The sequence below is a fragment of the Stegodyphus dumicola genome, chromosome 2 (assembly GCF_044657685.1).
Source record: "Stegodyphus dumicola isolate Sdum_Otavi_A_Nest chromosome 2, ASM4465768v1".
Lineage (NCBI taxonomy): Eukaryota > Metazoa > Arthropoda > Arachnida > Araneae > Eresidae > Stegodyphus > Stegodyphus dumicola.
Genome location: NC_140769.1, coordinates 279,486,105 through 279,512,678, shown reverse-complemented (window position 1 = coordinate 279,512,678; position 26,574 = coordinate 279,486,105). Strand labels below are relative to the sequence as shown.

Below are 26,574 nucleotides of genomic sequence, written 5' to 3'. Positions count from 1 at the left end.
GAAAAATCTGATAAGGATATGCGAAAGAAAAAAACAGTTGGGAACCTCTTATTTAGAGTATTTTGTTTCATTAATAAATCTGAAATATAAATTATCTCAGGATGAGATAAAGATATAATTTATGTTTTAGAAATTCAAAAACAACCATTTTTGCTTTTCGAAATACTGGTCACTTTAAAACGTGGTCGCATTGAGAATGTTTATTGTATTTGGAAAAGTCTCTTCAGGAGCTCGATCCTGCCATAGAACACTGTCTTAATGCAAAAAGTGACGTCAGATATAGAAACCAATAAGAACCTAGAGTGATGGCTGGAGAAAGACACTTGTTGGAACGGTGTCTTGTAACTTATGTGGTTTGGGTATCTGGCATTTAAACGTGTGGGCATGTGTCCTTGTACATACGGGTTAGGCGTGTTTGAGGTTTTTATGAAATTTTAATATTGTTTTTTTTTTTTTCACTTTTAAAATATTTTTATATTATGAAATATTTTAAATTATATCAAGTCCTGATACCAGTGTGCTGTACGTACCTTGCCATTGCTTGTCAACCCTAAATATTTAGCCTAGTATATGATTTTATTTATATCTATGGCCCTTTAAATAGACTGTATGTTATACATTTGAGAAAATTGCCCGTGATATTAACATACGAAATCGTATCTTAGTAATGGCAGATCAGAATTTACACAAAAATAATAGTGGATGGTTATTACATTACTCCTAAACGTGGAAAATTTTACATTTTTACTGAATAAAATACATATCCAAATGGAAGATTTTGGCGAAATATTATCGTTAGAAAACCATAATTAATAGAAATTTTCAATTCTAAATTGACTGAAAACAGCTAAACGTGCGGGAACTTTAATATGGAAACTGAATCAGACAATAAAATAACACAGAGTAGCGATGTATGCAATATATGTGAACAAACGTTTAATAATAAAGAAGAACTTAGTGCACATATATTAACTCATTCTTCTGAGACTTTTAAATGTGTACATTGTGATATGTGTTTTAAAGACAAAAGCAGTCTAGATGAGCATTGCATAAGTCACTGCAGAGATGAAATTTCTCGGAATGATAATGTATGTGAACTTTGTGGACAGTCATTTGATACTCTTGAATTACTTAACATACATTTGTCAACTCATCCTGAGACTTTTAAATGTGAATGCTGCGATATGTGTTTCATAAAAAAAGAAAATCTAGATAAGCATTATGCAATTCATTGTGAGGAGAAAATTCACCAGTGTAATATATGTGCGAAATTTTTTCTGAATGAGTTGTCTCTACATAGGCATAGTGTCTGCCATTCTCAGACTGACCCATTTCAGATCTATACATGTGATGTTTGTAAGAAACAATTTGATCATAAGTCAAAATTGCGTAGGCACAGCCGTTGTCACTCTGAAAAAACCCAAAAATGTGAGATATGTGGGAAAACATTTTTTCAGAAAAGCCATCTTGCACGACATAACCTGATTCACACAGGTGAAAGGCCATTCAAGTGCGAAATATGTGGTAGAACCTTCAATCAAAAAACTACCCTTGCTAATCATTTTATTGTCCATACTAAAGAGCTTCTTGAAAATGAAAGTAAACAAGAAAATGACGAAGAAATGCACTCATGTGATATATGTGGTAAGAGATTTGGAACAAAATTGAAACTTAATCGTCATATGCGTTATCATACTGACAAATCTCATGTGTGTGATATTTGTGGCAAAGGTTTTTTCCAGAAATGTAGCCTTGCTCAACATTATTTAATCCACACAGGGGAAAAACCATATAACTGTGAAGTGTGTGGAAAAAGCTTCAACCAAAAGATTACTCTTACAAAACATGCTGTCCTGCACACTAAAGAAAAACCTTTACATAGTGTGATGAGACCTTTCATTACGTGTCCTGTATGTGGTAGAAAGTTTGTATCTGAATATACAATGAGCAAACACAGTTGCACTCGTGTTCGGGAGAAACGTTGTGAATGTGATGTGTGTCATAAGCGTTTTTATACAGAAAATTGTCTTTCTAAGCATTATAGGGTTCATACGGGAGAAAAGCCGTTTGAGTGTGATGTTTGTAAAAAACGGTTTGCTGCTGAAAGATCTCTTAAAAAACACTATGTTTGTCATGCAGAAAAAATGCATGTGCTCGAAGTTTATATTTGTGCCGTTTGTGGCAGAAAGTTCAAGCAAAAGAGTACTATGCTCAGGCATTGTCGTTGGCATTCCGGTGAAAAACGACATGTATGTGAAATTTGTGGAAAAGGTTTTGTCGAGAAAAGCACACTTACTCAGCATTATTTTATCCACACAGGTGAAAAACCATTTCAGTGTACGGTGTGTAATAAGAGATTTAACAAAAATAGCTCTCTTAAAAATCACGCTCTTCTTCATGGAAAAGCAGAGGACTCGGATGAAGCGAAAAAAGAACAACCTTCTGAAGTTAAAATTCCTAATAAAGAAGAAATATATCCATGTAAACAGTGTGATAAAACATTTGATATGAAATCTAAACTGAAAAATCATTTGCGATACTGCTCCGGTGAGAAACCATTTCTCTGTGAATTATGTGGAAAATGTTTTGTTTCAAAAAGTGCTCTTACACAGCATCAGCTGATACACACTGGAGAGAGGCCATTTCAGTGTGAAATATGTGATAAACGATTTAACAAAAAAAGTAGCCTTACAAAACATTGTCTTGTCCATATGCAACCGGAGCGCCCAGCTGATGTGACAGAAGTTTCTCACGAGAGTCAAGATTCGAAATCTTGTCATACTGATAATATAATGCAAGAAGATGCACAGACAGAAGATAAAAAATGTAAAAATATATTCGTTAAATCCATGATTAGTAATCTATGAATGATATAGAAAAATTAATTCACCAGACTGGTCGTAATCTCCAATTTAGCAAATTATGTAAAAGCAGTTTTTTTAATGATCAAGTCATGATTTATTCATTCACATACTAAATGGTCCTTTTACTTTCACATTATTGTCACTATAATCAATTCATTGAATTTCTGTTTTCTAGTGCTGTACAGTCTCTTAAACAACAAATCATTTTCACCAAGGGGTACCCGTAAATATACTTTGTGGAAAGTGCAGAATCCCCCATTGCTTGACGCATTTTTAAGAATTGCACATTCTTGGTATCCATGTACACATCGACGTATTTTCACTTAAAAAAAATATTCCAGCATTGCGCTCTCCCTTCACTTTATCCATGTACACATTGACCTATTTTCACTTAAAAAGTCAAAGAAAATTAACCAAAATCCAATTCTTCTTACTTTGTAAAAAGCACCAAACAAACGCCAATCAAATAAGTAGGCGATTCTGCACTTTAGCCTATACTTTTACCCATTTATTCTTTGCTAGTTAAAAATTCATTGATGCACGTACAGCAAATTTCTTTTACTTTTAATGGTATGCCATTTAGTCCGATCCTTTTCAATTTGATACAATCCGAGATTTTACACACAAATAAATATTTCAGTGTAATCAGTGGTGAGCTATGAAAATTTTAGCAATATTTTAAAACTTTATTTTGTAAAAAAATTTAAATAAAATCTGAATGCTTTCAGGTTTTCCATTATGCCCACTGGAGCATTTATTTAACATTTTGTGGGTTACCTTTATTTGTTAAATATCATGTTCTTCGCACTTAAACCATAAAATTCAATTCAACAGCAATATCGCAAAGTAATTTTAAAGTGAGCATATCTTTAGAATTTTTGATACACAGTCTCGCACTCTGGTAATAAAAGTTTTTTTCTTCTGTACAGTGTTGCCATTGCTCGTTTTGAAATAACTGAGTTTGTTGATGAAAAATGCACTAAAGTTTTATGAAATTGATAATTAAACAAATTCGAAATTTGGGCTTCCAAATGTCCATATTCAGGTCTAAACATACATTATTCAAAATTGAATGGCTCTAGATACCGTTGTTTTTTATCATGATACGAGAAACATACATGCCTTTATCCAGATTCTTCATTATTTAATGTCTTTAAATATCATACAGGGCTGTAATATTTGGTGGCAACAGTTTGAAAAGTGAACCAACACTTTCAAACAAGTTTTCAACACAAAATGCCAACATGAAATTAATAGGCCTGCTGTGCTAATGCCCTTTGGACTGAAAAATAAGAGAGAGTACTAATATTGGAGTTTAATTAAATGTTTTATTTTTTACAACAACAAAACATGCAAATAATGGTATGTAAGCAAGTAAGTATTTTTTAAAGTAAAAGAATAAGTAAATTTATTTATACGACACAATTTATGTTAAAATTTCCCATACATTATTGTCTTCATTCATATCAATTGCTTTTTTCAGGAATGTCTTCATAAAAGGTTAAGGATTAAATTCTCTTAAAGGGTTTTCATTTAAAGATATCTAAATGACATGCAAGATGTGTTTTTCTTTAACCCTTTTGCGGCACCTAAAAATTTCCTTTTGTACAAACAGAAAAATTGAATGAAAAAGGATTTATAGGTTACTCTGAACCTTCTTTATTTGTAGTAGATGGCTGCTGAACACAAGCCAGTCCATATATTTTAGCTATTTTTAGTTTTTTGAGACCCTGAATTTTCAAAAAAATCTTCCAGATTTTTTTTAAGGTATAAAAGGAATTGTTTGAAAAGAAATTTGTATGTTATATTTTTGGCTGTATACTAGTCTCATTCTATATTAGTTTTAAATTTTTACCTTGAATCGAACGGCGAACCTGAGATGTTCCCAGACCGAGCTCACCGAGACTCTAGGACAACTGAGAGACTGTATTCTTTGTTTATCCGCATATCATTGGTCAGTTCATTGACAACAGAAATGTGGGTCAGCATCTGTGTTTCATTTCCTGTTTTCTCTTTTTTTGGGGGGAGGGAAGGGAACATTTGGTTGTCAGCTAACAAATTGTGGTAATTTTATCAGTTAGCTGTTTGGTTTTTCACCAGAGCAATTCTCTTTTGCTTTCGTTCAAAGTTTCGCTAGCACTACGTTTAATAGTTTTGAGTTGTAGACGTTTATTTAATTTTATTTTATAGTTTATAATTTCTAATTGTAGATATAATATTAATTCTTTTTAAATAATTTTTCAAACGGATCGGAGAGGGCTGACCCTTTCTGAAGCACTGAATGTGCTACATGAATTCCTTTCAGATAGTGAATCTGATACGGATTCTGGCACATGTGCAAAACATTCGATATTAGATTATGCTTTTTCAGAGGTGGTGTCACTTTCTTTGAAAAGTATCACCATGCAAAACGTAGACTAAAGTGTAAATATGAAATGTAAATATCATATACCCAAGTTACTTTTTTCCCCATTCTTATGCATGTAATCATCATATAACCCAAAAAGAGCTTTTTAGGGACACCCTGGTAATGCTAAATCTGCAATGGTATTCAGAATCTAGAGTTTTTCTAATCGTAGGCAAAATATCGTACTCTTTTATGTGCTTCCCAGCAATGCTCGTTTCAGCACTCTTTTCAAAGCTCTATTCTCTATTCAATCAGTGTGCCTGAAAAAATTAAAAAGATAAGTGCTATCTTCACAAAATTTTACTTGTGAACTCCTTTAGACCTAATTAGACTGCATACCTTTCTTTTTATCGAAATTCCAACTTTGAAAGGTAGCGTGCCAGAAAGGGTTTAAATAAATAAGTAAACAAAAAGGGACTCATAATTTAGAGACAAATTTGGCAAAGGGGTAGTGCTAACCTGCTTTAGCTCACCACTGGCTATAGAAATTCTGCTAATAAAAGTACATAATGTATTAAAAATTATGCAAAAGAAATACAACCTTTAGTAGCAAATGTTAAAATTTTTCTTTTTTTTTTTTAACAAGAAAAAATTGAAACATATTTTTCTTGTATAAATAAATTCCAAATTTTTATAACGACATTTTAAGAACTGTGTAAAATGAAGTTATAAATATTAAAATATGAGCAATTATTTTAAGCATAATAATGTCCATTCTCTCAATTCACATTCAAAAATACGTTATAAGCTTTCATGAAAGAAGAAAGAAATGTATCAGACTGAGGGTTTAATATTTAAGAATATTTAAATGTACCTGACAATAAAAACTTAGATGGTTGCATTAATAGAAAGTACTTGTTCTGTACATTAATAGAAAGCTGACCCATAGTAACACCAGATGACAGGAAATATTATATTAACTGAAAGTTGATAATTAATTGATTAACTGTCAGTGGCATAGCTGGGAGGGATACTAGACTGATGTAAAATTTTAAAATGGAAGATATTTCATTCTTGACAACAAGAGAGGTCATGAAATCGTCAGTTGTCCCCGAGTGCTGAATACTCTAGGTTTGGTTGATTGTTAAAAAATTAGGATTCAAAATTTTTTGCATGTTTTGACTCAGGATATTATCAAATGAATGGATTATTATGAACTATGCCATCTCTTGAATTCCACTAAATATTATATGTGGATGATGTCAGGATCTGCATGTCCTTTTTATTTCAACAGTTTTCAAATTGTTTTTCCCGTACTGCATAAATGATTAATGAGAAAACCAAAGTTCATTAGTAGTATTAGATATATTTCACAAATTCTGGCAGTGCTTAACATTCTTCAAGAATATGGGTTTCATTGAATAATAAGACATGCTTTTGTAAGAATTAGCATTTTTAAAAGATAATTATAAACACCAGCTCTTAAGTATTTTATTTATAATAAGGAAAGCAGCATGGTATCTAATCAAATCCTAATCTTCAGCTAAATTTTATTTATCGTGCTGTTATGTTCTGTATGCATAATTGAGATTGGCATAAGAGAGTTTCGGGAAGAAACTGTGGTGATATCCCATTAATATGAAAGTACTATAATGCTAACATAAATTATGTCATAAAGTAGAGCATCCTGGATTTTTATATTTTGTATTTAATTTTTAATGCCACCTTTATGTTGAATAAATAAAAGTGCAAAAATATTGAAGAATTTATTGGGTGAAGTGCAGAATCTCCCACTTATTTGTTTGATGCTTTTTACAAGAGTAAGAAGAATTGGAATTTTGTCAATTTTCTTTGACTTTTTAAGTGAAAATAGGTCGATGTGTACGTGGATAAAGTCAAGAGAATGTGCATTGCCATTTTTGTGCAATTCTGCAATGTTTTTTTAAGTGGAAATAGGTTGATGTGTACATGGATACCGAGTTAGTGCAGTTCTTAAAAACACGCCAAGCACTGGGCAATTCTGCACTTTCCCCGAATTTATTTACCGTAATGAAATTCTTCAGTCTCTGTTTTAGCAGTTTTATACTTTTATTTAATATTAACACTCAGATATATATTACAATGTTATTAAAAATATTTATTGTTTTTTCTTATGTATTAAATACAATTAATTTAAGATTTGTTTTATATAAAATTGCTTATTTATAATATGCTTTAAATTCTATTTATGATACAGTTACCCAATTTTTTTTCTTTTACTTTGTTCAAGTCTTTTATCATTTATAAATTAAGAAACTTGCCAATATTTTGACATGTAAAAGATATGTGCTAAAAGGGTATTTTATGAAAAATTAATTCCGTGAAATGGCAGTTTACCTTCTGTATAGTATTTTTTAAAATAAAAATCAACTTGTATAGAATGAAATTTATTATTTAACTTAACTTTATATTGGATTTGTTATTTATGAAATTAAATTTTTAATCGTATTGCCTAATGCACACATTTTGAAAAAGTACAAAAAGTTTATCTTAATTGAGCAGCAACCTCCACAGACATGTCAACATAACAACAGACATCTCAACTCAGTATTTCAAATACTAACCCCCTTTCTGCCTTCAGCTTTGGTCGTTGAAAAGTGTTCAGAGAGTTCTATTGCATCTGATGATGCAATACCATTAGCACTTAATTTCTAAAATTAGATGTACCGGAGCACTATGGAAGACCATCATGAAAGAGGAACAAAAATTAATAAATAAGTAAAATGACTAATAAAATTATTAATAATTCAAAAACCTTAATAATAATTATTAAAATAATTTAAAAACTTTAATAATAATTATTAAAATAATTCAATAATTAGTGCTTAAAGTAATTAAATGGTTTAAGTTAAAATTTAATAAGCAATTTTTAATATCATTTTATTACTAAAAATAAAATTTTCCAGATCAAATTTCTACTGAAATTTTGTTCAATTACATAAAAAGTGTCAAAGTTTTCTTATTTAGGACTCCAGTGCACTCCGGGTAGAATTACGCTTTATCCCTAAAACTACGAAGTACCGGAGCTAAGCTCCGTTGCAATTTTAGCTCTGAATACCATGATCTACTTATATAAACAGAAGTTAGGCATAATGTTGTTCTTAAAAGTACTGATAACTGGATGGATACCGTTAATGAATTAACCAGTCATAAAAGAGACTTCTCTGTTATTGCTCAAATATCTCTAAAAAAATTGCTGAATGTGAGCAACAAAATTAGTAAACTCAAGGACAGGATCCGTTTAGCCTCTGACCCAGAGACAAGCGGGGGAGGATTGATTCGACTAACTGAAGGTAAATTTGAGCTTTGTAATTCTAAGGTAAGCAGTTCTATCACTAACCTTCAAAACTTAAAAATAAGAAAAAGAAAAAATTCTAATATCAATTCTCAAACAAATGATAATTGCAGTAACTCTGATAATGAGATATGTGACTTTATTAAACCAACATACACTGCTAATAGAAGACCACAAACCAAAATTTTGAAGTATATATCAATGAGAAATCAATCAAAAATCAGTTCAGCACCCTGGATTCAAATCCCTAGATTGTGGCAAAAGATAATAATTCTGATGACCAGGACTAGATTTACGTATAAGCTACACAAGCTAATGCTTAAGGCCCCCACTTTCTGGCGGGGGGGCCTCCAAAAATTTTAACTGTAGTATAAATAGTATTAAAATATATTATAAAGGGCGCAGTCGCAAATAGCTTAGGGTCTTATCCTTATAAATCCGGCTCTGCTAATGACTCCTCGGTGCAAAAGCAGGATTTTCTTAAACAACCCTAGACTAGGCCGCTCATAATCATTTAACCTTGAAAAGAAATCACTGCTATGAAATTTCCAAAAAGAATAACGTGCTGAAACCCATGCTAAGTTGGGTAAATGGAAAATTTCTAAAAATTTTTCTGAACACAAAGATCATAAAATGTTAAGCAAACTTTATTGATAAAAACATATTACATTCTGTGAAGGCCTGGACTCATCATATAGTACTCCCAACTCATCATATTTTCATCATATAGTACACACAGTAATTAATTAAATTGTACGTAGACCTTCCCTCGGAAAAAATACAATTATCTGAATTTTTGATTATCCGAATGGGGTTCTGTCCCAATTTATTCCTATAATTTGAGTTCTACTGTAATTGAAAATCGAGCAGTTTTCTACTCAGTGTTAGGGCCTAGCTCAAGTACTCACAGCAAAATATCTTATTCAATCAAACATGAGTACTTACCACAGAATTCAGATATTTTTTAAATCTTATGATTCCAGTGGTATAAATAATACATTTACTATCTTTTCAACCTTTAAATGATTTATTGCGAACGGTTTTGTAAAAACAAGAAAAATAATTGCATGTCTTTTGTCAATCATTGATGAATTTTTCCAGAAAGAAAACAGATTTTTTGTTTTTGTTTTTGTTGTTCTAAATAGGAAGAGAAATAATGCAAAACAGTAAAAATCTATTACAAAATGAGGCTAGTGTTTTACCTGTTATAAATTTTTCCTTCTAATGACTCCTCTTGTTCAAAAGAGGATTTTCCTAGACAACCCGAGACTAACCCTCTCATAATGTTTAAACCTTCAGAAAAAATCACTATTATGGATTTTCAAAAAACAAATTATGTGCTGAACCATGCTAAATTGTTAGCCTGGGTAAATGGGAAAAGGATGTAAAAGCCTGACTTATGAGAAATTGAATTAACAAAGACTTTGGCTTCTGTTTCTCATAAATCAGTAAATGATCATTAGTTAATTTTAATTAGTTTTAATAGTTAATTAATAAATAAATACTTAATTTTATATAATACTTTTTGCCTATGCATTGGAAAATTATTGCATATTTATTACAGCACATTGAGTTCTATCAGCAATCCTTGAGTTTGAGGGGTTAAACACCTCTCAAACTCATGGTCAGTGTTAGATAGTGTGGTTCCTATGGAAGGAACGGATACAGGTTAGTGATATCCATCGTCGGAAGGTGTCGGTTTGCCTGGAACAAAGCACACTCAAGGCGTACCGTATCCCGTTTGGTTCGCTATGTTCAACAGTAGAGTAGAGAACGCCGCCAAAGGTGTCACCGCGGGAAGTCCAGCTGTACTAAGTTAGCTTCAGAAAGTAGAATATTATGGAACGTGAAAATTAGCATCATGTACCAGGTGCGGAAAACCCAGCCAATATGCCATCAAGAGGATGTTCTGTGAAGAAACTCATTGAATCAAGATGGTGGTAGGCCCCACCTTGGTTGGCACTACCAAGGTGGTTTCTACCGGAAGAAGAATGGCCTCGTCTATCTCAATCGACAATAAAGAAGAGGTTTATACTGAAAAATATTCTGAAAAACGTAAAGCAGTTATTGTTTCGTTAAGCAGTGTTAGCGATATGTATTCACAATTCTTGGGCTATTTTTCAAAGTATAAGAAAATACTTAGAACGATTGAGTGGATACACAGATTCATAGGAAATATCCGAAAGAAGAAAGAGAAGCAGGAGAATTTAAAGTTTATGAATTGTCAAGGGCTGAGAAATCTATCGTGAAGATTATTCAACATGATTCTTTTTCATCTGATGATATTAAGAAGCTGAAGTCAATAAGTGTGTTCAAAGATGACGAAGGCATTTTTCGTGTCAGGTCTAGGTTGACTAAAAGGAAAGACCATGAAAATTTGATTTACCCGATGTTACTTCCGAAGAATCATAATGTGGAGAAATTAATAAGTGATGAAAATCTATGTCTCATGCAGGAATTCACGTACTGATGTCAAAATTTGGAGAGACGTTTTGGATCCTGAAAAGCAGAGCTACAATTCAAAAAGCTTTATATGCCTGTGTCAGGTGCAGGAGTCATCGAAGTAAACGACTACAGACTGTGCCTGCTACTCTACCAGAAAACAGAGTTAGTGATGCTCGTGGTTTCGAGATTGTCGGCGTTGATTTAGTTGGCTTATTAATTTTGAAGGATAAAAGAAAAGCTTGGATTTTACTTTTCACATGTGCTGTTTTCAGGTCGGTCGATTTGGAAATGATTTTGTCCCTTTCAACTCAAGGATTTTTACTTGGTCTTAGGAGATTGATGCCCGAAGAGGGAGGCCACCGATAATATATAGTGTTACGGGAAGCAATTTTATCGGATCCAATAATCTTTTGAAATCGATTAATTGGAATACCACTGAGATAGAAGCCGCCCCAAGCAAGATCGATTGGAAGTTCAATCCATCCGCAGCACCAAGGTGAGGTGGCTTTTGGGAACGACTTGTTCAAATGATTAAGAGGCTTTTGCGTCCAGACCTAGGCTAGTCATGTCTGAATCATGAAGAATTGATGAGTGTGCTGTGCGACCGCGAAGCAACTGTGAATGACAAACCACTCACTTATGTGTCAGAGGACTCAAATGAACTCATCCCTTTGACACAGTCCTTGTTTTTAGGTGAAATTCCAGTCTTTGAAGGTCCTGACTTAGATCTTCTTCATAAAGTTGATTTCCACAAGAAACTGAGACATTTACGGAATTTACGAGAGCTCTTGAGAAAGAGATTTAGGAAATGAATATCTCGGCCTGCTAGTGCTACGTCCATCTACAGTACCGATTTCTCAACAGGTAAAAATCGGGGACATAGTTCTTATTGAATGTGATAACAAACGCAAGGTGTTCTGGCCTCTAGCAAAAGTGATTGAACTATATCCCGGAAAAGACGGCAATATTCGAGTAGTTCGTATCAAAACCATGTCTGGAGAATTAGTTCGACCAATCCAGAGAATATTCTCTCTAGAAATACCTTCATCTTATGAGTCAGATGAGGCAAATGAAACTGAGATACAGCGTGAAGACAGTTTAGTCTCAAAATTACCAAAGAATAATTCAGCTTCAGATTTATCAAAAGACATTGTTGTGACTAGAAGTAAAAGACAAATTAAAATTCCATCTAGATTCTTAACCTGAACATTACATTAGTTATTTTAGAGTCGAGATTTAAGAACTTAATTTTTTCTTTTGTTTACTATTTAGCTTTAATATTTGTGTGGACAGTATTTGTTTATATTTTATTTTGATTGATTAAGTACATGTTATCAATCAAAAGGTGGGAGTATTGTTACAAAACAGCCTCAGTTGTTATCATTCTATAGTTTGTCACTGTAAGCGTGGCAACCACCTGATGTTTGTTGTATTTTGTTGTAGTAACGTAGTATAGTAGTTCTACAGATTGTGAAAATAAATATGATGCTTTGGAACAAGGAGGTTAGAATAGAAGGAAACCTCCTTGCTTTTGAATTTTATATGTAAAGTTTAGGAGAAAGAACGGGTATTTCTTGTAAATCTTGAACAGGCAGAAAGTGACTCGCGAGAGCAGTTAGGGCAAAGAATTGGTTAGGGTGTGAGAGATCCGTAGTTTGGCCGTGACTACTGTATACAATAACATGGCAGGCTTAACGACGGTTAACCTGTATGTGCTCGAAGTTTATATTTGTGGCCTTTGTGGCAAAACGTTCAAGCAAAAGAGTACTATGCTCAGGCATTGTCGTTGGCATTCCGATGAAAAACGACATGTATGTGAAATTTGTGGAAAAGGTTTCGTTGATAGAAGCAAACTTGCTCAGCATTATTTAATCCACACAGGTGAAAAACCATTTCAGTGTGAGGTGTGTAATAAAAGATTTAACAAAAATAGCTCTCTTAAAACTCATGCTCTTCTTCATGGGAAAACAGAAGATTCGGATGAAGCGAAAAAAGAACAACCTTCTGAAGTTAAAATTCCTAATAAAGAAGAAATATATCCATGTAAAAAGTGTGATAAAACATTTAATATGAAATCTAAAATGAGAAATCATTTGCGATACTGCTCCGGTGAAAAACCATTTCTCTGTGAATTTTGTGGAAAATGTTTTGGTTCAAAAAGTGTTCTTGCACAGCATCAGCTGATACACACTGGAGAGAGGCCATTTCAGTGTGAAATATGTGATAAACGATTTAATAAAAAAAGTACCCTTAAGGAACATTGTCTTGTCCATATCCTACGGAAGCGCTCAGCTGATGAGAAAGAACCTTCTCATGAGAGTCAAGATTCGAAATCTTGTGACACTGATAATATAAAGCAAGAAAATGCAGAGACAGAAGATAAAAAGTGTAACAATTCGAAATCTTGCGACACTGATAATATAAAGCAAGAAAATGCACAGACAGAAGATAAAAAGTGTAACAATATACTCGTTCAATCCACGATTAGTAATCTATGAATGATATAGAAAAAATAATTCTGAGACTGGTCACAATCTCCAGTTTTACCAAATTATGTAAAAGTTTATTAAATGATTAATTCATAATTTATTCATTGACATACTAAATGGTCGGGTTTTCATCCGCAGAGAACCCGTTGGAGCTTGGGGAAAGAACCCGTGGGAGCCGTTGCATTTTTACTCGCCAAGCTCGCGGTTCATCGAAGATGAGTCGCGAGCTTGGTAAACAGATTCTTTGCTGTAAATGTGATATTTTGTTAACGTGATTTTTAGTGCATGTAAATTGAAGTTAGCAGACAAAACAATATATTAAGCATGTTGTAGTAAAAATTCACAGATAATAAGCATGTAGATGTAAAACTAACTGGTTAAATGATATATATTCATTTAAAAATATAAATTAGTATTAATGTACTGAAATTAACCGGTTAAGCGTGATAAACGAAAAAAATTGTCTTGAATTCCAGTTAACACAGTAAATATATTCCTTACACCAGCAGTGGTTTGCTAATTTTAATGACCATGGTGATGCATCAAATTATTCTGTCATCTTAGATAATCAATAATATTTTTTATTTCAATTTAATCATCTGTTTATGTCACACCTGCCATCCTCTGAAAGGTTATTGTTAGAAAAGCATTAACATTATCTTGTTAAAATTTTACGCCACCAAAATTGATTTATTCTCATAATTTTAGATGACAATAACTAATAATAAAAATAAAAGCATTATTTATTTATTTAAAATGCACATGCACATTTTTGAGGCCCACGGAAACAAATTATTTTAGAGGTTGGAAACCTCATGATTCTGCTCATGGTTCTTAGAGCTAATAATAATTAAGAACACAACGTGAACAGCCGTGTTACAAATTAGCATTCACCCTTCCCGCCGTATTTTCTTTCTTTCATCCCGAAGAGGGATAAATAAGAGAAGAATAATACAAATCTGCAAATGCGAACAACAACAGTGATAATTCAACAAAATGAACGCAAGAGGAATGGTTGCAAACTTCGAACAAGCGAATAGGATAAATCTGCTGGGTTACCAGGTTTGAAGTGTTATCGCCAAAGTTGGCGATGTTTACATTTACCGGGTTCTCTGCTGAAGTGCTTCCAAATGGTCCTTTTACTTTCACATTATTGTCACTACATCTATAATCACTTCATTTAATTCTTAATTTCTGTTTTCGAGCGTTGTGCAGTCACTTAAACAACAAATCACTTCGAGCAAATTGTATGTGCTAATTAAGCAATATTATTCCAGATGAATGTTAGATTGTATCATAAAGCATCCAAAGCAGAAAAAAACCACTAATTTCTGCAATTGGGTAGTTCTTATAATCTGGAGCTTAGCTACTTAACCACTGGCATATATGGAGTAGACTGAAGGAACTCCTTGTACTATCGCGTTGTTATATTTATCGCCAAGTTGTCTCATTTATGCTAACCTGAGTACTTGAATGTTCTGTAAATATACTTTTACCTAGAATTGGGTGCTCCTTTGACTTTTTAAGTGAAAATATATTGATGTGTACATGTACAATGCCAAGTTTATGTAATTCTCTGATTTTTTTTTTTAAGTGAAAGTAGGTCAGCGTCTACATCGATAAAGTGAGTGCGCAATTCTTTGACTTGTTATTTTGTCTTTGTGTAGCGCCGATTTTGCGATCTAAAATCACTACATTACAAAGACAAAATAACAAGTCGAATTGCATGAACTCTGTATCCATGTGCCGCCAAGGGGTAACCGTAAATATACTTTTACCCATTTATTCTTTGCTAGCTAAAAACTGATTGATGCAGCTACAGCAAATTTCTTTTAGCAGTACTTTATTGTTAATGGTATACTATTTAGGCTGATTCTTTTCAATTTGACACAGTCCGAGATTTTGCACACAAAATAAATATTTCGGTATAATCAATGGTGAGCTATAAAAATTTTAGCAAAAGGGACCATTTTAAAACTTCCAAAAAAATTAAAAGAAAATCTGAATGCTTTCAGATTTTGCATTACGCCTACTGGAACATTTATTTAACATTTTGTGGGTTACCTTTATTTGTTAAATATCATGTTCTTTGCACTTAACCCTTTAAGTGTGCTTGACGAACTCACCTCGTCATCAGTGCACGCGCAGGAGCAAACGCTACACGCTTAAAGGGTTAAACCATAAAATGAGTATATCTTTAGAATTTCCGAAACACAGTCTCTTACGCTGGGAATAATTTTTTTTTTTTTTTTTTTTTATCCTGTAGAGTGTTGCAGTTGCTTGTTTTGAAATAATTGAGTTTGTTGATCAAAAATGCATTAAAGTTTTATGAAATTGATAATAAAACAAATTCCAAATTTGGGCTTCCAAATGCCCATATTCAGGTCTAAACATACATTATTCAAAATTGGATGCTCTAGGTACCGTTGTCACGATGCGAGAAACATACATGCAATTATGCAGATTCTTCACTATTTAATTTCTTTAAATATAATGCAGGGCTGTAATATTTAGTGGCAATTTTTTGAAAAGTGAAGCAACACTTAAAATTTTCAACACAAAATGTCAAAATGAAATTAATAGGCCTTCTGGGCTAATGCCCTGTGGACTGAAAAATAAGAGAATTCTGATATCAGAGATTAATTAAATGTTTTATTTTTTACAACAACTAAACATGTAAATAATGGTATGCAAACAAATAAATATTTTTTAAAGTAAAAGAATAAGTAAATTTATTTATATGACACAATTTATGTCAAAAGCTCCCATACATTATTTTCTTCATTCATATCATTTGCTTTTTTCAGGAATGTCTTCATAAAAGGTTACGAATTAAATTCTCTTAAAGGCTTTCCATTTAAAGATATCTAAATGACATGCAAGTTGTGTTTTTCTTTAACCCTTTTGTGGCACCTAAAAATTTCCTTTTGTACGAACAGAAAAATTGAATGAAAAAGGATTTATAGGTTACTTTGAACCTTCTTTATTTGTAGTAGATGGCTGCTGAACACAAGCCAGTCCATATATTTTAGTTTTTTGGGATCCTGAATTTTAAGGTATAAAAGGAATTGTTTGAAAAGAAATTTGTATGTTATATTTTTGGCTATATACTAGTCGCCTTATTCCATATTAGTTTTAAATTTTTACCTTGAATCGAATGGCAAACCTGAAATGTTCCCAGACCGAGCTCACCGAGACTCTAGGACAACTGAGAAACTGTATTCTTTGTTTCTCCGCATATCATTAGTCAGCTCATTGACAACATAAATGTGAGTCCACATCTGTGTTTCATTTCCTAATTTCTCTTTCTTCTTTTATCTCTTTTTTTTTCGGGGGGGGGGGAAATTTGGTTATCAACTAACAAATTGTTGGGATAATTTTATCAGTTAGCTGTTTGGTTTTTCAACAAAACAGTTCTCTATTGCTTTCGTCCAAAGTTTCACTAGCACTATGTTTAATAGCTTTGAGTTGTAGATGTTTATTTAATTTTATTTTATAGTTTATAATTTCTAATTGTAGATATAATATTAAATGGGTTTTTTTTTTTTTTTTTTTTTTTTTTTTTTTTTTTTTTTTTTTAATTATTTTTCAAACGGATCGGAGAGGGCTGACCCTTTCAGAAGCACTGAAAGTGCTACACGAATTGCCTTCAGATAGTGAATCTGATACAGGTCTCGGTACATGTGCGAAACGTTCAATATTGGATTGTGCTTTTTTAAAGGTGGTGTCACTTTCTTCGAAAAGTATCACCATGCAAAAAGTAGACTAATGTGAAATGTATATATATACTCAAGTTACTTTTTTTTTTCCCCATTCTTACACATGTAATCGCCATATAACCAAAAAAGATCTTTTTAGGGGCTGCAGAGAAGCAGGTCTGTCTGTGGCACACTCTGGTAATGCTAAGTATGCTACAGTATTCAGAATCTAGAGTTTTTTAATTGTAGCAAAATCTCTTACTCTTTTACTTGCTTCCGAGCAATACTCGTTTCAGCACTCTATTCGAAGCTCTGTTCAATCAGTGCGCCTGAAGGAATTAAAACGATAAGTGCTATCTTCACAAAATTTTACTTGTGTACTCCTTAGTAGACTGCCTACCTTTGTTTTTATCGAAATTCCAACTTTAAAAGGTAGCGTACCAGGAAGGATTAATTAAATAAGTAAACAAAAGGAACAAGTAACTCATAATTTAGAGACAAATTTGGCAAGCTGTAGTAGTTTGGCAAAGCAAACCTGCTTTAGCTCACCACTGACTATACAAATTCTGCTAATAAAAGTACATAATGTATTAAAAATGGTGCAAAAGTAATATAACCTTTAGTAGCAAATGTTATAATTTTTCTTTTTTTTTTTAACAAGAAAAAATTGAAACTTATTTTTCTTGTCTAAATAAATTCCAAATTTTCATAACAACATTTTAAGAACTGTGTAAAATGCTATGAAATTGTAAATATTAAAATATGAGCAATTATTTTAAGCATAATAACGTCCATTCTTTCAATTCACATTCAAAAATACACTATAAGCTTTAATGAAAGAAGAAAGAAATGTATCAGACTGAGGGTTTAATATTTAAGAATATTTAAATGTACCTGACAATAAAAACTTAAGATGGTTGCATTAATAGAAAGTACTTGTTCTGTACATTAATAGAAAGCTGACCCATAGTAACACCAGATGACAGAAAATATTATATTAACTGAAAGTTGAAAATTAATTGATTAACTGTCAGTGGCATAGCTGGGAGGGATACTAGACTGATGTAAAATTTTAGAATGGAAGATATTTCATTCTTGACAAGAGAGGTCATGAAATCGTCAGTTGTCCCCGAGTGCTGAATACTGTAGGTTTGGTTGATTGTTAAAAAATTAGGATTCAAAATTTTTTGCATGTTTTGACTCAGGATATTATCAAATGAATGGATTATTATGAACTATGCCATCTCTTGAATTCCACTAAATATTATATGTGGATGATGTCAGGATCTGCATGTCCTTTTTATTTCAACAGTTTTCAAATTGTTTTTCCCGTACTGCATAAATGATTAATGAGAAAACCAAAGTTCATTAGTAGTATTAGATATATTTCACAAATTCTGGCAGTGCTTAACATTCTTCAGGAATATGGGTTTCATTGAATAATAAGACATGCTTTTGTAAGAATTAGCATTTTTAAAAGATAATTATAAACACCAGCTCTTAAGTATTTTATTTATAATAAGGAAAGCAGCATGGTATCTAATCAAATCCTAATCTTCAGCTAAATTTTATTTATCGTGCTGTTATGTTCTGTATGCATAATTGAGGTTGGCATAAGAGAGTTTCGGGAAGGAACTGTGGTGATATCCCATTAATATGAAAGTACTATAATGCTAACATAAATTATGTCATAAAGTAGAGCATCTTGGATTCTTATATTTTGTATTAAATTTTTAATGCTACCTTTATGTTGAATAAATAAAAGTGCAAAAATATTGAAAAATTTATTGGGTAAAGTGCAGAATCTCCCACTTATTTGTTTGACGCTTTTTACAAGAGTAAGAAGAATTGGAATTTTGTCAATTTTCTTTGACTTTTTAAGTGAAAATAGGTCGATGTGTACGTGGATAAAGTCAAGATAGTGTGCAATGCCATTTTTGTGCAATTCGACAATGTTTTTTTAAGTGAAAATAGATTGATGTGTACATGGATATCGAGTTAGTGCAGTTCTAAAAAACACGCCAAGCAGTGGGCGATTCTGCACTTTCCCCGAATTTATTTACCGTAATGAAATTCTTCAGTCTCTGTTTTAGCAGTTTTATACTTTTATTTAATATTAACACTCAGATATATATTATAATGTTATTAAAAAAAAATATTTATTGTTTTTTCTTATGTATTAAATACAATTAATTTAAGATTTGTTTTATATAAAATTGCTTATTTATAATATGCTTTAAATTCTATTTATGATACAGTTACCTAATTTTTTTTCTTTTACTTTGTTCAAGTCTTTTATCATTTATAAATTAAGAAACTTGCCAATTTTTTGACATGTAAAAGATATATGCTAAAAGGGTATTGTATGAAAATTTAATTCCGTGAAACGGCAGTTTAACTTCCGTATAGTATTTTTTAAAATAAAAATCAACTTGTTTAGAATGAAATTTATTCTTTAATTTAACTTTATATTGGATTTGTTATTCATGAAATTAAATTTTTAATCGTATTGCCTAATGCACACATTTTGAAAAAGTACAAAAAGTTTATCTTAGTTGAGCAGCAACCTCCACAGACATGTCAACATAACAACAGACATCTCAACTCAGTATTTCAAATACTAACCCCCTTTCTGCCTTCAGCCTTCATCGTTGAAAATGCTCAGAATTACGTGTTCAGAGAGTTCTATTGCATCTGATGATGCACTTAATTTCTAAAATTAGATGTACCGGAGCACTATGGAAGACCGTCATGAAAGAGGAACAAAAATAAATAAATAAGTAAAATGACTAACAAAATTATTAATAATTTAAAAACCTTAATAATAATTATTAAAGTAATTCAATAATTAGTGCTTAAAGTAATGAAATAGTTTAAGTTAAAATTTAATAAGCAATTTTTAATATAATTTAATTACTAAAAATAAAATTTTCCAGATCAAATTTTTAGTGAAATTTTGTTCAATTACATAAAAAGTCAAAGTTTTCTTATTTAGGACTCCAGTGCACTCCGGGTAGAATTATGCTTTATCCTTAAAACTAAGAAGTACCGGAGCTAAGTTCCTTTGCAATTTAATCTCTGAATACCATGATCTAGTTATATAAACAGAAGTCAGGCATAATGCTGTTCTTAAAAGTACTGATAACTGGATGGATACTGTTAATGAATTAACCAGTCATAAAAGAGACTTCTAAGTTATTGCTCAAATATCTCTAAAAAAATTGCTGAATGTGAGCAACAAAATTAGTAAACTCAAGGACAGGATCCGTTTAGCCTCTGACCCAGAGACAAGCGGATGAGGATTGATTCGACTAACTGAAGGTAAATTTGAGCTTTGTAATTCTAAGGTAAGCAGTTCTATCACTAACCTTCAAAACTTAAAAATAAGAAAAAGAAAAAATTCTAATATCAGTTCTCAAACAAATGATAATAACTCTGATAATGAGATATGTGGTTTTATTAAATCAACATACACTGCTAAGAGAAGACCACAAACCAAAATTTTGAAGTATGTATCAATGAAAAATCAGTTCAGCACCCTGGATATATGCCAATATGCCATCAACAGGATGTTCTGTGAAGAAACTCATTGAATCAAGATGGTGGGAATGCCCACCTTGGTTGCCACTACCGGAAGAAGAATGGCCTCGGTCTATCTCAATCGATAATAAAGAAGAGTTTTATACTGAAAAACGTAAAGCAGTTATGGTTTCGTTAAGCAGTGTTAGCGATATGTCTTCACAATTCTTTGGCTATTTTTCAAAGTATAAGAAAATACTTAGAATGATTGAGTGAATACACAGATTCATAGGAAATACCCGAAAGAAGAAAGAGAAGCAGGAGAATTTAAGGTTTATGAATTGGCAAGGGCTGAGAAATCTATCGTGAAGATTATTCAACATGATTCTTTTTCATCTGATGATATTAAGAAGCTGAAGTCAATAAGTGTGTTCAAAGATGACGAAGGCATTTTTCGCGTCAGGTCTAGGTTGACTGAAACGAAAGACCATGAAAATTTGATTTACCCGATGTTACTTCCGAAGAATCATAATGTGGAGAAATTAATAAGTGATGAAAATCTATGTCTCATGCAGGAATTCACGTACTGATGTCAAAATTTGGAGAGACGTTTTGGATCCTGAAAAGCAGAGCTACAATTCAAAAAGCTTTATATGCCTGTGTCAGGTGCAGGAGTCATCGAAGTAAACGACTACAGACTGTGCCTGCTACTCTACCAGAAAACAGAGTTAGTGATGCTCGTGGTTTCGAGATTGTCGGCGTTGATTTAGTTGGCTTATTAATTTTGAAGGATAAAAGAAAAGCTTGGATTTTACTTTTCACATGTGCTGTTTTCAGATCGGTCGATTTGGAAATGATTTTGTCCCTTTCAACTCAAGGATTTTTACATGGTCTTAGGAGATTTATTGCCCGAAGAGGGAGGCCATCGATAATATATAGTGTTACGGAAAGCAATTTTATCGGATCCAATAATCTTTTGAAATCGATTAATTGGAATACCACTGAGATAGAAGCCGCCCCAAACAACATCGATTGGAAGTTCAATCCATCCGCAGCACCAAGGTGAGGTTGCTTTTGGGAACGACTTGTTCAAATGACTAAGAAGCTTTTGCGTCGAGTCCTAGGCTAGTCATGTCTGAATTATGAAGAATTGATGAGTGTGCTGTGCGACCGCGAAGCAACTGTGAATGACAAACCACTCACTTATGTGTCAGAGGACTCAGATGAACTCATCCCTTTGACACAGTCCTTGGTTTTAGGTGAAATTCCAGTCTTTGAAGGTCCTGACTTGGATCTTCTTCATAAAGTTGATTTCAACAAGAAACTGAGACATTTACAGAATTTACGAGAGCTCTTGTGAAAGAGATTTAGGAAATGAATATCTCGGCCTGCTAGTGCTACGTCCATCTACAGTACCGATTTCTCAACAGGTAAAAATCGGGGACATAGTTCTTATTGAATGTCATAACAAACGCAAGGTGTTCTGGCCTCTAGCAAAAGTGATTGAACTATATCCAGGAAAAGACGGCAATATTCGAGTAGTTCGTATCAATACCATGTCTGAAGAATTACACTGGTGTGCAAAAATTAAGGACGAAGTCGAAAAATTAGCATATCAGCTGAACGAAGAGGCACAGCGGACAGAAAGACCAATCAGGAGATTAAGTAAGGTGATGTACGGTAGCACATGCGCGCAGGTAGTCATAATGGGGGAGTGTCTTCCCGTAACACTATATAGTATAAAGCCTGTTGTCGGTATAAGATCAATATTTCTGGCAATGAGATTGCACGCCGTATAGCAGTTAAAATCACACCGAGTTGCTGCCTCAGCGAGAAATGGCGAATAATCAATCTGTTAGACGACATCTGGATGCTTTTATCCGAGATCGAATCATTGGGAAGTTGGAGGAAGGCCGCAGTGTGACAAGTGTGGCTGCAGAGTTCGGAATTGCTCACAGCATCGTTTCACCACTTTGGAGACAATTTCAAACTACAGGAAGCGCTATCCGGGGGTTTAGTAGTAGTCTTCCACGAGGAACCACACTCGCAGATGACCGGTATATTGCCTTACAGGCCAGAAGAAACAGGCGGCAGACAGCGGGAGAAATCGTTAGACACACGACACAGGCGACTGGACGACCGATATCGCGTTTTACCGTGGCCAGAAGACTGCACGGTGGTGGTCTGTTTGCACGACGTCCTGTACGGTGTGTACCTATAACGCCTGCCCATCGGAGAAGGCGTTCTCTATGGTGCCGGGAACACCGGAATTGGAGAGACAATGAATGGGGACGATTACTCTTTACAGATGAGAGCAGATTCAGTCTGACTAGCGATTCTCATCGCATACTCATCTGGAGAGAGCGGGGAAGCCGCAATCATCCCTCGAACATCATTGAAAGGGACAGGTATGGAGGCGGCGGTGTTCTCGTTTGGTGAGGCATCATGCTTGGTAGTCGTAGAGACCTTCACATCTTCGAGAAGGTTCAGTCAACGGGACCCGTTATTGTAACGAGATTCTTCTTCCATATGTGCGTCTTTTTAGAGTCGCTATGGGTCCACAGTTCCTTTTCATGGACGACAATGCACCATGTCTTCGCACAGTAGCTGCTGAACAGCTCTTAGAGAGTGAGGATATTGAACGTATCTGTGAAACCTGCCTAGCAGTCAGGGGAGATCATATCCCCTATTAAAGACCGAATGTTTCTTGCTGGACACCCATCACAAGAATGTTTCGGCCTTCAGTCGCATTGCGCTCCATGCTACTTTTTCAATAAAGCTTCTTTTTATCCCTCTGATTTCTCTTTTAGTAAGTGTTGCTTACATTACTCATGTCCTTACGTATTGGGGATCTTACGGTATTAAATGTGTTGATTTGGAAAGCTTTTGTACAAAGTTATATTGAAAAAACCGTCTCGTTTCTTAATTTTTGCACACCCGTGTAGTTCGACCAATCCAGAGAATATTCTCTCTCGAAATACCTTCATCTTATGAGTCAGATGCGGCAAATGATACTGAGATGCAGGGTGAAGACAGTTTAGTCTCAAAATTACCAAAGAATAATTCAGCTGCAGATTTATCAAAGGACGTTGTTGTGACTAGAAGAGGGCGACAAATTAAAATTCCATCAAGATTTTTAACCTGAACATTACTTGAGTTATTTTAGAGTAGAGATTTAAGAACTTAATTTTTTCTTTTGTTTACTATTTAGCTTTAATATTTGTGTAAACGGTATTTTTTTATATTTTGTTTTGATTGATTAAGTACATGTTATCAATCAAAAGGTGGGAGTATTGTTAGAACCCAGCCTCAGTTGTTATCATTCTTCTCATACTTTGTCACTGTAATCGTGGCAACCACCTGATGTTTGTTGTATTTCTACGAAGTTCCTTTTTACTCTCCTCCGAAATACGAAATTGCCCCCTTTCTATATACCTTTCCTTCGCACCTATGCTTGATTTTTCGCCCATCGATGCAGAAAGACTTAGCGGGTGCAACAAAAGACATCTGTCTACTGTTGTAGTTCTACAAATTGTGAAAATAAATATGACGCTTTGGAACAGGGAGGTTAGAATAAAAGGAAACCTGTTATAAATAATAGTTAAAAGAATACTAGAATAAAGTTATTTTACTTTAAGTTTATTAGGAGAAAGAAAGGGTATTTCTTGCAAGTCTTGAACAGGCAGAAAGTGACTCGCGAGCAGCAGTTAGAGCAAAGAATTGGTTAGGGTGCGGGAGAGCCTTAGTTTGGCCGTGACCACTGTATACAGTAACATGGCAGGCTTAACGACGGTTAACCTGTATGTGCTCGAAGTTTATATTTGTGGCGTTTGTGGCAAAACGTTCAAGCAAAAGAGTACTATGCTCAGGCATTATCGTTGGCATTTCACTGGAAAACAACATGTATGTGAAATATGTGGAAAAGGTTTTGTTGAGAGAAGCAGACTTACTCAGCATTATTTAATCCACACAGGTGAAAAACCATTTCAGTGTGAGGTGTGTAATAAAAGATTTAACAAAAATAGCTCTCTTAAAACTCATGCTCTTCTTCATGGGAAAACAGAAGATTCGGATGAAGCGAAAAAAGAACAACCTTCTGAAGTTAAAATTCCTAATAAAGAAGAAATATATCCATGTAAAAAGTGTGATAAAACATTTAATATGAAATCTAAAATGAGAAATCATTTGCGATACTGCTCCGGTGAAAAACCATTTCTCTGTGAATTTTGTGGAAAATGTTTTGGTTCAAAAAGTGGTCTAGCACAGCATCAGCTGATACACACTGGAGAGAGGCCATTTCAGTGTGAAATATGTGATAAACGATTTAACAAAAAAAGTAGCCTTAAGGAACATTGTCTTGTCCATATGCTAAGGAAGCGCTCAGCTGATGAGAAAGAACGTTCTCATGAGAGCCAAGATTCGAAATTTTGTGACGCTGATAATATAAAGCAAGAAAATGCAAAGACAGAAGATAAAAAGTGTAACAATTCGAAATCTTGTGACACTGGTAATATAAAGCAAGAAAATTCACAGACAGAAAATAAAAAGTGTAACAATTCAAAATCTTGCGACAGTGATAATATAAAGCAAGAAAATTCACAGACAGAAGATAAAAAGTGTAACAATATACTCATTAAATCCACGATTAGTAATCTATAAATGATATAGAAAAATTAATTCGGAGACTGGTCGCAATCTCCAGTTTTACCAAATTATGTAAAAGTAGTTTATTTAATGATCAATTCATAATTTATTCATTTACATACTAAATGGTCCTTTTACTTTCACATTATTATCACTACATCTATAATCACTTCATTGAATTTCTGTTTTCTAGCATTATCTATAATTGGGTGCTCCTTTGACTTTTTAAGTAAAAATATATTGATGTGTACATGTACAATGCCAAGTTTGTGTAATTCTCTGATTTTTTTTTAAGTGAAAGTAGGTCAACGTCTACATCGATAAAGTGAGTGCGCAATTCTTTGACTTGTTATTTTGTCTTTGTGTAGCGCCGATTTTGCGATCTAAAATCACTACATTACAAAGACAAAATAACAAGTCGAATTGCATGAACTCTGTATCCATGTGCCGCCAAGGGGTAACCGTAAATATACTTTTACCCATTTATTCTTTGCTAGCTAAAAACTGATTGATGCAGCTACAGCAAATTTCTTTTAGCAGTACTTTATTGTTAATGGTATACTATTTAGGCTGATTCTTTTCAATTTGACACAGTCCGAGGTTTTGCACACAAATAAATATTTCGGTATAATCAGTGGTGAGCTATGAAAATTTTAGCAAAAGGGACATTTTAAAACTTCCAAAAAAATTTAAATAAAATCTGAATGCTTTCAGATTTTTCATTACGGCCTCTGGAACGTTTATCTAACATTTTGTGGGTTACCTTTATTTGTTAAATATCATCACTTAAACCATAAAATTCTATTCAACAGCAATATCACAAAGTAATTTTAAAATGAGCATATCTTTAGAATTTCCGACACACAGTCTTGCACGCCTGGGGATAATTTTTTTTTTTCGTCTACAGCGTTGCAATTGCTTGTTTTGAAATAATCGAGTTTGTTGATCAAAAATGCATTAAAGTTTTCTGAAGTATGAAATCGATAATTAAACAAATTCGAAATTTGGGCTTCGAAATGCCCATATTCAGGTCTAAACATACATTATTCAAAATTGGATGGTTTTACGTACCGTTGTTTTTTATCACGATGTGAGAAACATACATGCATTTATGCAGATTCTTCATTATTTAATTTCTTTAAATATAATAAAGGGCTGTAATATTTGGTGGCAACTGTTTGAAAAGTGAACCAACACTTAAAAATTTCAACACAAGATGCCAAAATGAAATTAA

At 33.3% G+C, this 26,574-nt stretch overlaps 3 protein-coding genes across 3 annotated transcripts in view; 2 read left to right on the top strand and 1 right to left on the bottom strand.

Moving 5' to 3' along the window:
* Nucleotides 1-26,574, bottom strand: part of LOC146998986 (degenerin-like protein asic-2) — a 99,049-nt gene that overhangs the window by 39,011 nt on the left and 33,464 nt on the right. The window lies entirely within an intron of this gene.
* Nucleotides 370-13,579, top strand: LOC118183701 (uncharacterized). The gene is made up of 4 exons (XM_085810286.1): nt 370-2,862; nt 8,331-8,569; nt 11,855-12,155; nt 12,635-13,579. Exons 1-4 carry the CDS (start codon nt 870-872, stop codon nt 13,486-13,488), a joined length of 3,387 nt encoding a protein of 1,128 aa, XP_085666412.1. The 5' UTR covers nt 370-869; the 3' UTR covers nt 13,489-13,579.
* LOC118183705 (uncharacterized) lies at nt 24,068-25,554 on the top strand. The gene has a single exon (XM_035353299.2). The coding sequence runs from the start codon at nt 24,471-24,473 to the stop codon at nt 25,353-25,355; it is 885 nt and encodes a 294-aa protein (XP_035209190.2). The 5' UTR covers nt 24,068-24,470; the 3' UTR covers nt 25,356-25,554.

What these genes read in the sequence shown, in the direction of transcription:
- LOC118183701 (XM_085810286.1), top strand. Translation starts at nt 870, where the DNA reads ATGGAAACTGAATCAGACAATAAAATAACACAGAGTAGCGATGTATGC. An exon ending in TAAATCCATGATTAGTAATC is followed by an intron (nt 2,863 to 8,330) that starts TATGAATGATAT and finishes TTATATAAACAG; the next exon opens with AAGTTAGGCATAATGTTGTT. An exon ending in AGACATTGTTGTGACTAGAA is followed by an intron (nt 12,156 to 12,634) that starts GTAAAAGACAAA and finishes TTAGGGTGTGAG; the next exon opens with AGATCCGTAGTTTGGCCGTG.
- LOC118183705 (XM_035353299.2), top strand. Translation starts at nt 24,471, where the DNA reads ATGGCAGGCTTAACGACGGTTAACCTGTATGTGCTCGAAGTTTATATT.